General features: G+C 41.5%; 1 protein-coding gene across 1 annotated transcript in view; it reads left to right on the forward strand.

Annotated features, from left to right (window-relative positions):
* Nucleotides 1-15,194, forward strand: part of RYR3 (ryanodine receptor 3) — a 743,078-nt gene that overhangs the window by 447,848 nt on the left and 280,036 nt on the right. Inside the window, 2 exon segments of the mRNA XM_030213678.1 lie at nucleotides 2,187-2,308; nucleotides 8,279-8,328. Of these exon segments, the coding sequence (XP_030069538.1) occupies nucleotides 2,187-2,308; nucleotides 8,279-8,328 (172 nt within the window).

Here is a 15,194-nt window from a genome sequence, read left to right on the forward strand (position 1 = left end):
CTTAGTGCAGGAATTTCCTTCATATGCAGTATCCCACAAGAAGGACCCCCAAAGTGTATCTGTAATTTTCTTCACATTGACAGTATCCCATGGATAGGTCCTTTAGTACACCTGGAGATTGTGTCACATGTATAGTTTTTTCTCAAATATAGTGACCAAACCCTTGATATAATAACAAGGCAGGAAGCTGCCTTCAGTCTTTTGGACAGTCTTATCAAATGGGTATTATATGACAGTCATGTGAGTTGATTGTGCTGTTATCTCTGGTATGGAAGATTTGTGTTTTATTGTATGATTTGCTTTGTGATCCGTTCTGATTTGACTAGCAGTAAGTCATGGTATAACAAAATAAATAAAAGATAAACAATAAATGATTTTTCAAGGATTGTTCTAAATTAAAACCCCATGTTTCCAGATGCCTTTTGTTCTTGATTTGGTCATAGGGTTGCCAATTGGTCGGTTTTCAGGCCCTGGCCAGTTTTCCAATGGCCATCTCAACTGCCGGCAGATCCTTAAAACCATCAAAAGAAAAGCTGTTTGTTTATTTATTTATTCTTTTGCAGCCTCAGGCTTCCTGCCCTTGTGGTCCAGCAGCTCTCCCTTCTCTTCCCTCCTGTGGGTCTGGCATCTCTCCCTCTCTCCCACGGGTCTAGCAGCATCTCTCCCTCCCCCCCCCCCCTCCCTGTGATCCCACAAGAGCAGTGTGTCACTGGCAGCAATGAAAATGCACTGCTTCCCTCTGCCCCACAATCTTACCTCTGCCATGTCCTGCCTCCTCTGATGCAACTTTCTTTGAGAAGGATTTGGCAGACACAAGGCACTGATGCCAGCCAGAAATAGCATGTCTTTGTTGAACCAGTGACTCTGCTCTTTGAAGACTGTGATTGTGGTGGTGGTGGGAGATGACAGACTTACAGTGGGAACAGGGAGAGATGTTGGACCCATGGAATGGGTATGAGGAAAAGGGAGAGATGCCAGATCTATGCGGGAGGTGGGGGGGGGGGGGGTGCCAGACATGCCTGGGGGAGATGGCAGACCTGCAGGTAGAATTGCCAACTGGTTGCTGGCAGGCATTTAAAACACAGGAACAGAGAACCCAGACTTTTTGCAGCTTCAAGCTCTGTGCTCCCTGAACCAAGTTTATTATAGACTTTATATACTGCCCATTGAATAGCCTTTCAGAGTGGTTTACAATGTATACAATTCAATATAAAAAAAAAGCTGGACAGAGAAAAGGAACTACATCAGTAGACAGGACAGGAGGTGAGAGAGAGAATTTGTGAGGCAGATCCAGGCACCGAATCCTGCAGCATTCCCAATAACAAGACTCAGTGGTTAGGGAAGGGGGAAGTAACTACAGAAAGCATCAGTGAAAAGAAATGTTTTTGGTGCAATCATAGGAACGCTCCAAATGTAGATGCTGGGGGATGAAATTCCACAGGGAAGGGACTACTAGACTGAAAATTGTGTCCTGACCACAAAGTAATACCCAGTAACCTCCACCAATAAGAACTAGTGACTACCACCAACTATGGTATAGGGCTACACACAGACAGACAGTGGTAGCACAAACACACATATACTGGGTGGAGGGACTGAGGTGGAGGGACAGATGCTTAGAGGGGTGGAGTGAGGAGGAAAAATGAAGCAGAGTGGGAGTTAATCGGGCTGTAAAGGGTCAGGTTGACAGAAGAGAGATAGCTAGTTAGAGGAAGAGTGAGGACAGACCATACACTGAGATGCTAACCAGCATCACAATGCACCAACCAATGCTCTAGGTCAAAAGAGTTATCTTCAATGCCATTTTGTCGCTATTTATGGGAGGTGTATTTTGGGTGCATCTTTTATACGCCATCCACATGTCCAATGTTTATAGAATATGTTCTGCATGATTGGTTTCTGTTCCCATCCACCCATTGCATGCACACACTCTGCCCCAAACACACCCCATTTCAGGGCATATACATATACACAACATGCTGTACATACATGCATTTGTATTAACATTATAGAATACCACTGGATGCATTTCTGGCTCTTGGACAGCTTGGTGTTAATTTTACATGAACAAATAGAACCTAATTTTTATAGACTTTCCCCTCTTAATGTGTCACACCAATCTCCATGCTCTTTTATCAATGTATCTTTAATCTACTATGTAACAGCACAAGAATTTCCTATTGCAGATTCTCGTGCCACTGGTTGATCAGTACTTCAAGAATCATCGCCTTTACTTCCTGTCCTCTCCCATCAAAACTCTCAGCAGCAGTGGATACGCATCCAATAAAGAGAAAGAAATGGTGACAAGGTAGGGCTCTCTGAGGTTCAGAGGAATCAAGAGGGTATAAGAACATAAGGAGAGGTATCTGCAGATGCAGGGGGTTGCAGTACAAGTGAATGAAGGAATAGGATTAATTATTAAGGGAAATTAGAAATATAACTAATCCTGGAGTGAGTGAAAAGTAATTTTTTTTTACTGCTTTAGAATATTCCATCTTTTCATTGTCAGTTCAGAGTCTAAGCCCCTGTGCTGCAGTATTAGAATCACAAAAATCATAGAGCCACATAAAAAGAAACTCCAGTAGAGCTGACCCTGCAAACACTGTGCATATGCTCTTCGTCATGCACAGTGGTGAAAGCATAATCTGCATTTATCTTTGGAGACTTTATGGGAAAATATCTTTTATTAAGTGATACAACCTTGCAACAATACAAAACATAAAGAAATTGTTCACTGAACAAGTTTTGAACAGTGAAGAAAAGGGTGATAACATATTTGTCATAATATTCCTCCCCAAATTCCCCCCCCCCCCCCCAAAAAAAAAAACTTAAGAATTTTGTGGAGGAGAAAACCTCAGAAGCCATTAGACACCTTGAAAATGGTGTCAACGTTTTTGGCAAAATCTCCTTCTTTTTTTTGTAATTATGCAAACATCCAATTGAAGTGGACACCTCTGGATGTTTAGACTGGTGCTCTAACCACTAGGCCACTCCTCCACATAAATTCAAGAGCCAACACTTTGAATATAAAAACTGACTTCAGTCAAAGACTTAACGGCACCCAATTCTATAATGCTAGCAATACACCGAGAAAAAGGTTGGCAAAGCCCTGGTATCACATTATTGTGCTTAACACGGACAAAGCTGTGAATATGAATACAAACCTCAAATGAGGTCATTGTGTGAAATGGGTGGCTTAGATGCACGTCATTTTTTTCACAACAGGATATTATATTAGTGCCAGCTTTATAGCATGAGTGTTAAGTTTTTTTGATTGAATATACCGTCAGTTTCTATATTCATATTCAAAGTGTTAGTTTCTGAATTTGACAGTTATTTAAAATATTTTGCTAAGAAAGTAAATTAGATGTTTGCATAATTATAAAATAACAAGGACGTTTTTGAACAATGAAAGACATTTAGCCAAAAATGTAGGTGCCACTTTCAAGGTGTCTAATGACTGACTTCTGAGGTCTTTTCCTCCGCAAATGTCTTGGCTCTTTTTTTGGATTTGTTGTGATTACAATTTATTGATTATAATCAAGAAGTTTCTCTAGTTAGTTGGTGATAATATTCCTTCCCCCATTACCCTGTCCCCTTCCCCCCAACCACCCTAACCCGACAGGTCCTATTCTCTGTAGTGTAAACCTTACCCCCCTAGGGAAGGGACGGGCCTTAAATGCTCAAATTATTTTACATGGCAGATCAAACTTGCATTGTTAAAGTTCTCAAGTAAGGCTCTCAGGTCCTGACAAAGCACTTCTTAGACAATATGTCTGCGGATTCAACAGACATTCTCTCCAAGTACAAGAGCTCCTGCATCTTAATATTGCCAAAGCATTAAGTTCGGAAGTTGTTTTTTAAAATTTTTTATCCAGAGCAGCATAATACATCGCTTTGCAATTAGGCATGCTTTACATAGAACTAAAGAAGGAATCTGCACACCTTCAACGGCGTCATCCCTCATATCCAGCAGACTTTCATGTGGGGTCACAATGAAATGTTGGTTACAGAGCTGTTCCAAATGAGCTCATACAGTCCGCCAAAATGCAGATATGTGTAAGCAGTTCAACACATGTGTTTAAATGTGCTTTCTGCATTTCTACACTTAATACTAGCTCCCCTTAATTAACTGCCCCAATTTACATGCTTGAGAGGAGTGGCCTAGTGGTTAGAGTGGTGGACTTTGGTCCTGGGGAACTGGGTTTGATTCCCACTACAGGCACAGGCAGCTCCTTGTGACTCTGGGCAAGTCACTTAACCCTCCATTGCCCCAGGTACAAATAAATACCTGTATATAATATTGAGCCTGCTATGAGTGGGAAAGCGCGGGGTACAAATGTAATAAAAAATATATATATATAAGCAGAGAAGAAATTTAAAGTGAAGCTGCTACCAAATCTGGCCCACTCTGTGATCCTCTGTAGTATAATCCCCAAAGTCCTGCCTCCACTTTTCCGCAACATGTCAGAAGGGAAAGCTATTAAATGCTTTCTTAAACCCTTCATAATACCATCCCACTGACCACTTCCCAATGGCAGGGAGAGGCCAAGTCTCATCAAAAGCTGAGTCTTCCAGGCTTATTCTACTTTGAAACATTAAAGATGCACATAATGTCATGGTTGCACATATCAGTCAATAAGAATTCTGTGTCATGTCATAATCTAATAAAGTGGCCTCGTCCTCCTCAATAAATGTGTTGTGGTCTGGTCTGCAGTGAGCGGGCAAGAATTGCATGCCAGTGCATGGAAGTGAGTTCTCAAGTTCTAGCCCAGAAGGATCATGGACGGCTGATGAGCCCCAGATAACTTCACCTGAACAACTGCCATTCCCCAGGAGTTGAGTCCCCAGGTGCAGGCGGCCAGTAGGACTTACCTCCACCAGAGGAACGCCAACCAGAGGTAGTTGCCAGGCCAAGACCAGAAGATAGGTAGGAGCCACTATTCTGGAAATACAGACAGAGGCCCACAGAGGAGGAGCTCAGAGAACTAAAAGGAAGAAGCTACCACGGCTAAGCTTAGGGAGTACAGTGAAGCTCAGTGCAGGAGGAACAAGTAACTCAGGTAGAAGCTCACCATAGCAATGGTAACGATCGTGGGGGGGGGGGAGGGGCCGCAGCAGTCAACAATTATTGGACTTCATCCTGCTCAAAAAGAGCATTACCCATTGGATCTGCATCTGAGTTTGGAATATCCATTTTATACTTTGCCTCCACACTTATAGGCCTGCATGAAAGTATCATTTAAATTCAGTTGTTTTCTTTTGAGATTTCTTTACATGAAATCAGGGGGATTGCTGAGTGATATCCCACCAAAAGTGTGCTTGTGCAGCAAGAGATGAGCTAAGTCTAATTTCTCCTGATATTGTAATGGTATGTGGCACATCTGGATTAAGCATCTATCTTGGGGTGACATCACTGGAGGCCTACCCTCAAGGAAACTTTAAAATGAATTTTGGACCTCTGAGGGAGTCTATAGGAAGTTACAACTCCCCCTTAATAATACTCCCTCACAATCACAGAGCCACATTAAAAATCAGGCTACAGAGCATGGAAGAGATGAGTCAGCAAGAGCAGAGCAGGGAAGGTTTGGTCAAGGCAAAATAAAAACCCTCAGAACAGCTCAGTCAGAGAGGCCCAGAGGAGAGAAGAGAAGCAAAGCCCAGTATATGCCTCCACTGTATGACTGCAAGCTACAGAAGCTCTACCCAGGTAGGCCAAATTTATCTTGGAAACCTGTTGAAATGGTACCTTTGAAATTCAGGGCCAAGCCTGGTCCAATTGTGCTGAATTTTGAAAGACAGAACTTTAACTCTGAGACTCCAGGCTAGAGACAAGCTGTTTATGCTGCCTCTTGAAATACAGACTAGTTCACACTGAGGCATATTTTCAAAGCACTTTGGGAGGCTAAGTTCCATAGGTTTCTATGGAACTTTGGGAGGCTAAGTGCTTTGAAAATGAGCCCGAAAGTGGCCCTGCAGGAGCAGGCCATAGAACAGACCTTATGAACATAAGAACTAATTTTTGGTGTGTTTTTCTCCTGACCTCTGAAAGCAAGGGGTCACCCAGTTTCCCACGCATAAATTGTTTATCAAAGCTCCACACCTACCCGTACTCATGCTGCTACAGGTCCCAATATTCAGCCCATGACAGTCAGCAATTTTAAGCCATTGACAGCCACGGGCCATGTCCAAGCTGTATTATTGAATATCCGGGTAAGTGTGGTAACCAGGAAGTTAACCTGGCACTGGTCAATATTCAGAGTGGTGCCAGGTTAGTTCGGCAGATGAAGTTAGGACATGAGTTGCTCCTTTCCAGATTTTCAAAGAAGCTTTTCAGCTTAAACCACACTTTAAATGGCCACACATATCCTCATGGCACCTGTTTCATTAGAACCACATCACCCAACAGCTACCTGACTCTAGTGAAATCACTTCTTCTTGCCCTTTTATTTTCCTCTTTGCATTATTCTTCACCTCCAGGCTAACTGCATCTTAGTCTCTACTCTGTTATAAACTATCAGCTGCTTCTTTTTTAAAGTCATATGCCTCTTATTAGTTTTTATGTCATTGACAGCCTATCTATTCTATGTCTCAAAGTTTTCAGAACTTTGTTTCCATAAGTGGTTTTATGAGACCACCTTCAAAGGCCAAAATTACTTTAGGATATAGAGAGTAATTTTCAAAGCCATTTCTGTGGGTAAAACCAGTTCTTTACCCATAGAAATGAGCATTTCTAAAACTGCCTGCATTATATTCAGGTAAAAGTGGACATGCTAGTTTTACCTTTTACAGGAAGAGAGATGTTCCTGAGGGTGAGGCTGTAACTGTGTGAATATATTGAATTTTTTTTAACTTGAAAAAAGTTTTCATTTTTGTTTGCCACAGGAAGATACAACAACATTGTCATGATATACCATATGCAAACTACCCTAAACAATAAAAGCTAAGAATAACACACATGAACTAGAACACCAAGCATATGCATTCAGTAACAATAACTTATATTGAACAAAATATGTTAAACAAATTAAGGATGGGGGCAAAAAATGAGGATGAGGACCATTTCAGAAGAAGGAGCTAAGAACATCCATGTTTTTACATAAATACACAGCATAATACTTAAAAATATATAAGAGAGGATATACACAAGATAACCATATATGACAACCTCGCATATACATAACAAGTATAGATAATCTGAAACACATGCTGAATCCTTTCAAATCAGTAAACTTCACAGAATCGTGTAAGCGTGTAGAACAAATGTGCTCCTGAAGTGGTGATAACACTAAAATAAAAATAAATATCTATCCACATACATATGTTAAAACAGATCACCTCAATGTTTTTAAACGATAAATTTAGCCAGCATGGATAAATTTTTATCCCGTTAGATTTATACAGTTAAAATATCATTTTAACTGCATAGTTTTTTTACATTTTTTATTACCTTTGAAAGGTCCAAAGCTATGTAGAATAAACAATATAAAATGATAAAATACACACAAAAATTAACAAGCAATATTTAACAAACCATATCATAGAGTAAAACAGAGAATTCTGCCCTACACACTTCCAATGCTTAGTAAAGCCAAATATCACAATTTCATATCAGTTCTTTACTGCCTTTTGATAAGTAGCATGAAGCTCTCAGTGCTATTTACCTGGAATGAAGTGACAGAGCTAATTACTGACAGAGCTACCTAAAGCTAACACAATTTAAGCACCAGTCCCAATTAGCAACATAAAAAGTCTAAAATACCATGTTGATATGATGATGTGATATAGACCTGAAAACAGACTCTAGAATCTTTGTAGCAAGTAATAAAGTTGGAAGTGAAGGGGGGGGGGGGGGGGGGGAGTCTTGATATCTGTGTTGGCTTAGGATAGGTAGACAGCTCTCATATGTTATTCTGTCATTAGAAGACCTCCATACCAATATAGCCATTAATTTCCATTGGTCTGAAACTTGTCATCTCTAGGGACACTAGGTTACTTGTTTCTCTTCTGTTCTAAACTAGATATTGGGGATCTCCAGTAACTAACCTGGGTTCAACTTTTGGCTGCTTGTGAGGACAAAGGATCAGAATCAGTGTGAACACATTTCTTTACTCATCCACCATCAGCTCCTCCTCATCTCCATTTCTCTGTCATTTTCCTAGGGTCCACTTCACTACCAGTTTTACATTTTCCTTTGCTAGATCTCTTCTGAGTTGTATTTTTTTTCTGGACTCTTCAAACTTTCCTAGCTCTTACTATCTTTTCTTTCCTCCATTAGCTTGTTCTGCAAACTGGCAGCTTTGGTTAGACATAGAATTTCTCTCTTTGGTAAGTTCTCAACGGTTTGCTTTGCTAACATTGTTTAGTGTGGACTGAAACATGCTGCTGTGTTTGGACCTCTCTAGCTTTAAACAATTAATATTTTATAGAAAATCTGCTATAACTGCTGATAAGGAAAACAATAGCTTAGATTTAAACAGCATCAGCTTCCAGAGATGTACCTTTGAAATGCAGTGTTGCCGCTTTCTGTATTTTTCCTGAATATTTATTTTAACTTTATATTTCTTATAGCTGTAGTGGCTTTGAAGCAAACTGAAGTCTTTGCAGGTTGTGTTAACTTCCAAAGGGCCACACAAAAATATGTTGTGGAACTTGAACTTTGGAACGCTTATATTTCTGGAGAAGGAAGCAATTATACTTGGAGCATGTTGTAGAGTGGAAATTGCTCTCATTCTCTCTGTGTATCACAATAATACCCAACTCTGTCTTCTCAGCCAATAGGAAATTCTGTATCATCATGACAAGGAGAGATGTGGCCACAATAGCAAAAATCCATAAGAACATAAGCGTTGCCATACTGGGACAGTCTGAAGGTCCATCAAGCCCAGTATCCTGTTTCCAACATTGGCCAATCTAGGTCACAAGTATCTCTGCCAAGATCCCAGAACAGCAAAACAGATTTTATGCTGCTTATCCTAGAAATAAGCAGTGGGTTTTTCCAAGGCCATCTTAATAATGTCTTATGGACATCTCTTTTAGGAATTTATCTAAACCTGCTAAGCTAACTGCTTTTACCACATTTTCTGGCAACAAATTCCAAGGAATGTAATGGTAACCATATTCAGAGGATAAATTTGTATATCAATAATCTAATAAACACATGTCATCTAGATGGGGACATGGACACCTTTTATAAAATATGTATAGCACCACTCACAATAGAAAATACTATATTTTAGTAAACACATTTTAAAAAGCAATCCCCAACACTAGGTAGCATTACATACACATATACGATGTAATTTTGCTGCTTATGCATGCATGTGGCACCAACCTCACAGATACAAGTGACAGATTTGGTAAAACTGAAGAGAGACTAATGCAATGGTGTAGGAGAAGCTGGAGTTCTAGTAGAGTTTCAGCTCTTATCTGGCACAGAATAATATCTATATGGCACTGTGGGGAACATCAGATTGCCAGTGAGGTTCCCACCATAAGAACAGACGTGATTCACACAACCTACCCAGTGATTACCTATGGAGGGGCATTTTCAAAAGGACGCCCAAGTCAGAATAGGGACATTAAAGTCAGAAAGTAACAAATGGAAAACACATGTGAGATGGATGTCCAATAGGATGCAGCCTGTTCGAAAATATGTGAGATGGACTTCCATGCCCTAGAAATGTACAGCATTTAACATCCATTTTACAAACTGAATGTCCAGATTTTGAACAAGGGAAAACAAGGGACATGGACGTTTGTATAGCAGCATTCATAGAAAATGGCCACACAGACTTCCATGCAGAGCAGAGGGACAGCCTAGTGGTTAGTGTAGTGGACTGTAAACCAAGGGACCCAGGTTCAAATCTCATTTTAACTTTTTGTTTTTGCAAATGTGAGCGTTTCAGGAACAGAAAAATACATACTATATCTAAATGTACACCACTTCAATAGCCGGCTTGCAGGTGTCTTATGTAATTAGGTACAGTAGATATTTTTCTATTTCTGGAGGCTCACAATTAAAAAGGAAAAAAGAACTTAAGGGGCATTTTAAACTAGGTTACATACAAACAAAACAACAGCTAGGTATATAGTTTACAATTGCTTGCAAAAACAAAAATCAAAATATAATTAGAGGAAAAGAGCTCAGACACCCTGAGACCTCAGATACCTGAATCATTGGTCAGAAAAACTTTCAAAACTTGACATATTGTACATTGAAATACCTAAACTTTATGTGATTCTCTTGATTTAAAGTACTTCACACTTATGTTGTATACAAAAACCTGACAGGGCTGCCATTTCACATAAGCTTCGTCAGGGGTTTTCTTTGTCTTAACCTCTTCACTCAGTCATCCTCCCATAAGTCATTAAAGTCAGAGCCCAGAGCATTAACTTTGAAGTTATCTGGCCAGTAGCACTTCAGGTTACTTCCCCTCAGGGCTTCCTCTCCTCCTCAGGGAAGGCAAGCTGAGAAATACTCTACTACTGCTAAATTGCAGAGGTCAGACATCACCTGCTGGCCAAACAAGAAAAATGCATTGAGGGAAAAAACGTGTCATAAAACAACATAATGAATCATAGACATAAGTCCCCTGTTTTGCCACAAGTAGCAACATTCCATTCTACCAATTCCAGGGCAAGCAGTGGCTTCCTTCATGTCCATCTCAATAACAGACTGTGGACTTTTCCTCCAGAAACTTGTCCAAACCTTTTTTAAACCCAGATATGCTAACCGCTATTACCACATCCTCCGGCAGCGAGTTCCAGAGCTTAACTGAGTGAAAAAATATTTCCTCCTGTTTGTTTTAAAAGTATTTCCATGTAATTACATTGAGTGTCCCTTGATCTTTGTACTTTGGAAAGAGTGAAAACGTGATTCACTTTTACCCGTTCTATACCACTTAGGATTTTATAGACCTCAATTATATCCCCCCTCAGCTATCTCTTCTCTAAGCTTGAAGAGCCCTAATCTCTTTAGCCTTTCCTCATATGAGAGTAGAGGAGTGTGGTAGCCATGTTAGTCCACTCTTAAGGTTATCAATAGAAATCAAACAAAATAAAACATGGAAAAGAAAATAAGATGATACCTTTTTTATTGGACATAACTTAATACATTTCTTGATTAGCTTTCGAAGGTTGCCCTTCTTCGTCTGACGATCTGACGAAGAAGGGCAACCTTCGAAAGCTAATCAAGAAATGTATTAAGTTATGTCCAATAAAAAAGGTATCATCTTCTCATATGAGAGGAATTCCATCCCCTTTATCATTTTGGTCTCTCTTCTTTGAACCTTTTCTAATTCTGCTATAACATTTTTGAGATACGGCGACCAGAACTGTTATTCATATCCTTACCACCTTCAGTCCCTTTCTTACATCTTACTCCCTTATTCAGGTTTCTATTCCTGCTTTTATCTCCCCTATGTCTACCCTCTCACCTATGTCACCTTCTTTTATCCCTTAAACACTTTTTGTAGCCTTCTTTTTCCCCTTTCCCCAGCAGCCACTGTCCTTACCTCTTCTCCCATAGTTCCTTCTCCTCTTCCCTAGCATCCACCACCCTATCTTTCATCAGCCTTAACCCTAGTATCCATCTCTCTGCCCCTCCATCTTCACCTTCCCCTGCATATGCCCATGTTTCTCCCCCCCCCCCCCCCCCCCACCCCAAGCAATATCTGTCCTTCTTCTCCCATCCCCTGTATCAGGCTTATCTCCAAGCCCCAGCTCTCATCTCCTATCTGCTCCCAGCCCCCTTTACTCATCCCCAGCAGTAAATTGGTCTCATCAACCCTGTTCTTCTATCTTCCCAGCACCACTAAATCCACTGCAGAGAAGAGAGCTCCTTTCTTTGCTCAATCCATTCCAGCTGCCAGCACCACACAGGAGTTGAAAGTAGAAAATGGATTGTAGCGTATATGAAAACAGGAAGTAAATTTTCTTTGATTTTAGCCAGTCAGTGTCGGTAGCTGGAGCGAAGAAAGGAGCTCTCCACTCTGCAGCTGATTTAGTGGTACCAGACCTGGCATATAGAAAAAAGGAGCAACTGGCACAAGTTTTGGTGGAACCAAGAGGCTGGTGTATCATAACAATATGAAAAGGGTAGCCCATCCCAAAGAGTAAGAAGTCAACAACCAGAGTGGAGAAACAAGGTCCGCTATGAACAAGACGAATCAGAAGAGGGAGTAGCATGATCAACAAAACTCTTCCAACAAGACCGAGGAGATGGAAAATGGGTATACACTTTATTCCATAAATGGATAAAATTGACTCATTGACTTGACACAGCACCGTGTTTCATCAATAGTGCCTGCCACAGGAGACTGTATGTATATTTTAACACCCAAATGTAGCAGTAGATATTACAAAGGAAACTAGACTTGGGTCCAATCTTTAAAAAGACTATTTGTAATCTGCACCAAAGCTGTACACGGCTATGGTTCTAATAACTGAGTTTCCAAGGATGTAAAAAAATAAAAGCAGCTCTTACCACTTGGCATTTTTGGACAATCTTATACCAGACTGAAGGTTCATCAAGCCCAGTATCCTGTTTCCAACAGTGACCAATCCAGGTCACAAGTACCTGGCAAGATCCCAAAACAGTAGAACATATTTTATGCTGCTTATCCTAGAAATAAGCAGTGGATTTTCCCAAGTCCATCTTAATAATAGCTTTTGGACTTTTAGGAAATTAGTCAAACCTTTTTTTAAAACCCCGCTAAGCTAACTGCTTTTACCACATTCTCAGGCAACAAATTCCAGAGTTTAATTACATGTTGAATGAAGAAATATTTTCTCCAGTTTATTTTAAATCTATGAAAACAGCAAGGCAGATGATCCACAAACTCCAAGATGGAAAACAAGAAAGCAGATCAGTGGAAAATCAAAATGGACTTTATTAATAAAATAATATCTAGAGTAAAATGCCCGACACAGGCCGTGTTTCGCCCAGTAGGGCTGCGTCAGGAGCTACTCAATGATCCTTATTATCAGTGCTTATAACTGTGCATACCAGTAACCATTAATGTACAGGAAACAAAACCATGTATCCTCTCAAGCACAAGGTTAAGAAAAAAACAACACAAATTAAATAAACGGATGATGACATGCAGGAGCCCTCATACACCCTCGTGTCTCAGTAATTTCTCTGCTATGGCCTTGTCTTCCCTGAGTGCCCCTTTTAAGCCCTGGTCATCTAGCGAGCCATCTAATTTTTATACTGGCTTCTTGCTTCTAATATACCTAAAGTTTTTACTATGTGTTTTTTTTTCCAACACAATCTTCTTTTCAAAGTATTTCTTTGCCTTCCTTATCAGCCTTTTGTATTTGACTTGACATTCCTTACGCTGTTTCCTATTATTTTCAGTCAGATCCTTCTTGGTGTTCAAGCTCTCAGTATCACATGTGTCTTAGCAGTTAGGCAGGGGGTGGGCAAAATCTCTGCCTTCTACATTCATTTCACTCCAAGACAAAAACATAAAATTCAAAGGAATTCATACTAACATAATAGATAAAAGCAGATAAAGACCTGTATGGTCCATCTAGTCACAATCCTAACCCTCCTGCCCCCCCCCCCCCAAAAAAAAAGAAAATTCAGCCCACAGCGGTCATCATCTTTGAAAGCACTGGCTGCCGTGGGTTGAATTAGGCCCAGAGATTCAGAGCTGGTGTGCAGTCCTAATTTGTCCAAATAGTTATACAGGCCCTGTCACTTCTGGGTCCACCCTGAATCTGCCACTGAACCACACTAGCACTAAGTGAAGAGTGCCTTGACGGTCAGAGCTAATATCCGGCAACACTCTCTGGTTAAATGCCACTGAATATCAGTTAAATTGCTCTGAATATTGACCCCCCCAATCCTGTGCTAAAAAAATATAAAATATTTTCTAGTGTGGAGGGCGTGATTGGAGGTGGAGAGTAAGTTTCCCTGTGCTAATTGGGTTTCACAGATAAATCGCTACGTGCTGCCCGATTAGCATGAGGTTAGCGCAGGAGCCATTACTGGCTAGTAAATAGGTGGCGGTAAGGGCTCACGGACTAATGGCCACGTGTTAATTGGGAAAATAGAAATTGCAGCCTTTTTATTGCTGCTCAAAAAGTGGTCTCAGAGCGTGGGAATCTCATGTGCTAAAAATAGTGCAGGCCATTGGCGTAGTAAGGAGGGCTGCCACCCAGGGCTGTTTGCCGTTGCACCCCCCCCCCCCCGGGTGCAGCACGATGACACCCCCCCTCGGCGCATCAACACCCCCCCGACCCAGTGCCTACCCTCCTCAGCTCCCTCCAACCAGCTCCCGCACCCTGCCTTTAAAGAAATTTCGGAAGCCGTGGAGAGGCGAGGCGCAGCGCCTCGCGCCTGCATGTAAAAGAAGCGTGGATCCTCATCGGGCCTTCCCTCACGCTGTCTGTCCCGCCCTTGCGGAAATAGGAAGTTGCATCAGCGGAGGGCGGGACAGACAGGGTGAGGGAAGGCCCGATGAGGATCCACGCTTCTTTTACATGCAGGCACGAGGCGCTGCGCCTCGCCTCTCCACGGCTTCGGAAATTTCTTTAAAGGTAGGGTGCGGGAGCTGGTTGGAGCCCGAGGGAGCTGAGGAGGGTAGGCACTGGTTGGGGGGGGTGTTGATGCGCCGAGGGGGGGGGTGTCATTGTGCTGCACCCGGGGGGGGGGGGAGCTGGAAGGGAGCACCCCCACCCCCGAGCTGACACCCGGGGAAGAGCGCCCCTCCCGCCCCCTTGCTACGCCACTAGTTCAGGCCAATTTTTAGCGCTGCTTAGTAAAAGAGCTCCATAATCAAAAGGTGAAAAAGTTTGGAAAATGTTAAATTCTTATCTTAACAGTGATATATTAATATTGTTTGTCATAACATGAATTAAAAACACACAAAAAGGCATTTCAGGCTTGTGATGGAAAGTTAATTGAGAAGTGTATAGTTATAGTACCATTCGTCCTCCCCCCCCCCCCCCCCCAAAAAAAAAAAAACCACACACACATCAGGGCTTTTTAAAATAGCTTAGAGGGAACATTACTAGAGACATGACATTTAACAATTTACAAGTAATATTACAGCACCATGCTATGGATGGGACCAGAACAGCCAACTTAGCAGAGGACCAATTTCAGGGCCCCTTTTACCAAGGGTTTGACTTTGGGCGGGTTTTGGGCTGGTTTTGGGCTGGTTTGGGTGGGGAAAAATTTT

This window comes from Microcaecilia unicolor, chromosome 9 (genome assembly GCF_901765095.1).
Source record: "Microcaecilia unicolor chromosome 9, aMicUni1.1, whole genome shotgun sequence".
NCBI classification, from domain to species: domain Eukaryota; kingdom Metazoa; phylum Chordata; class Amphibia; order Gymnophiona; family Siphonopidae; genus Microcaecilia; species Microcaecilia unicolor.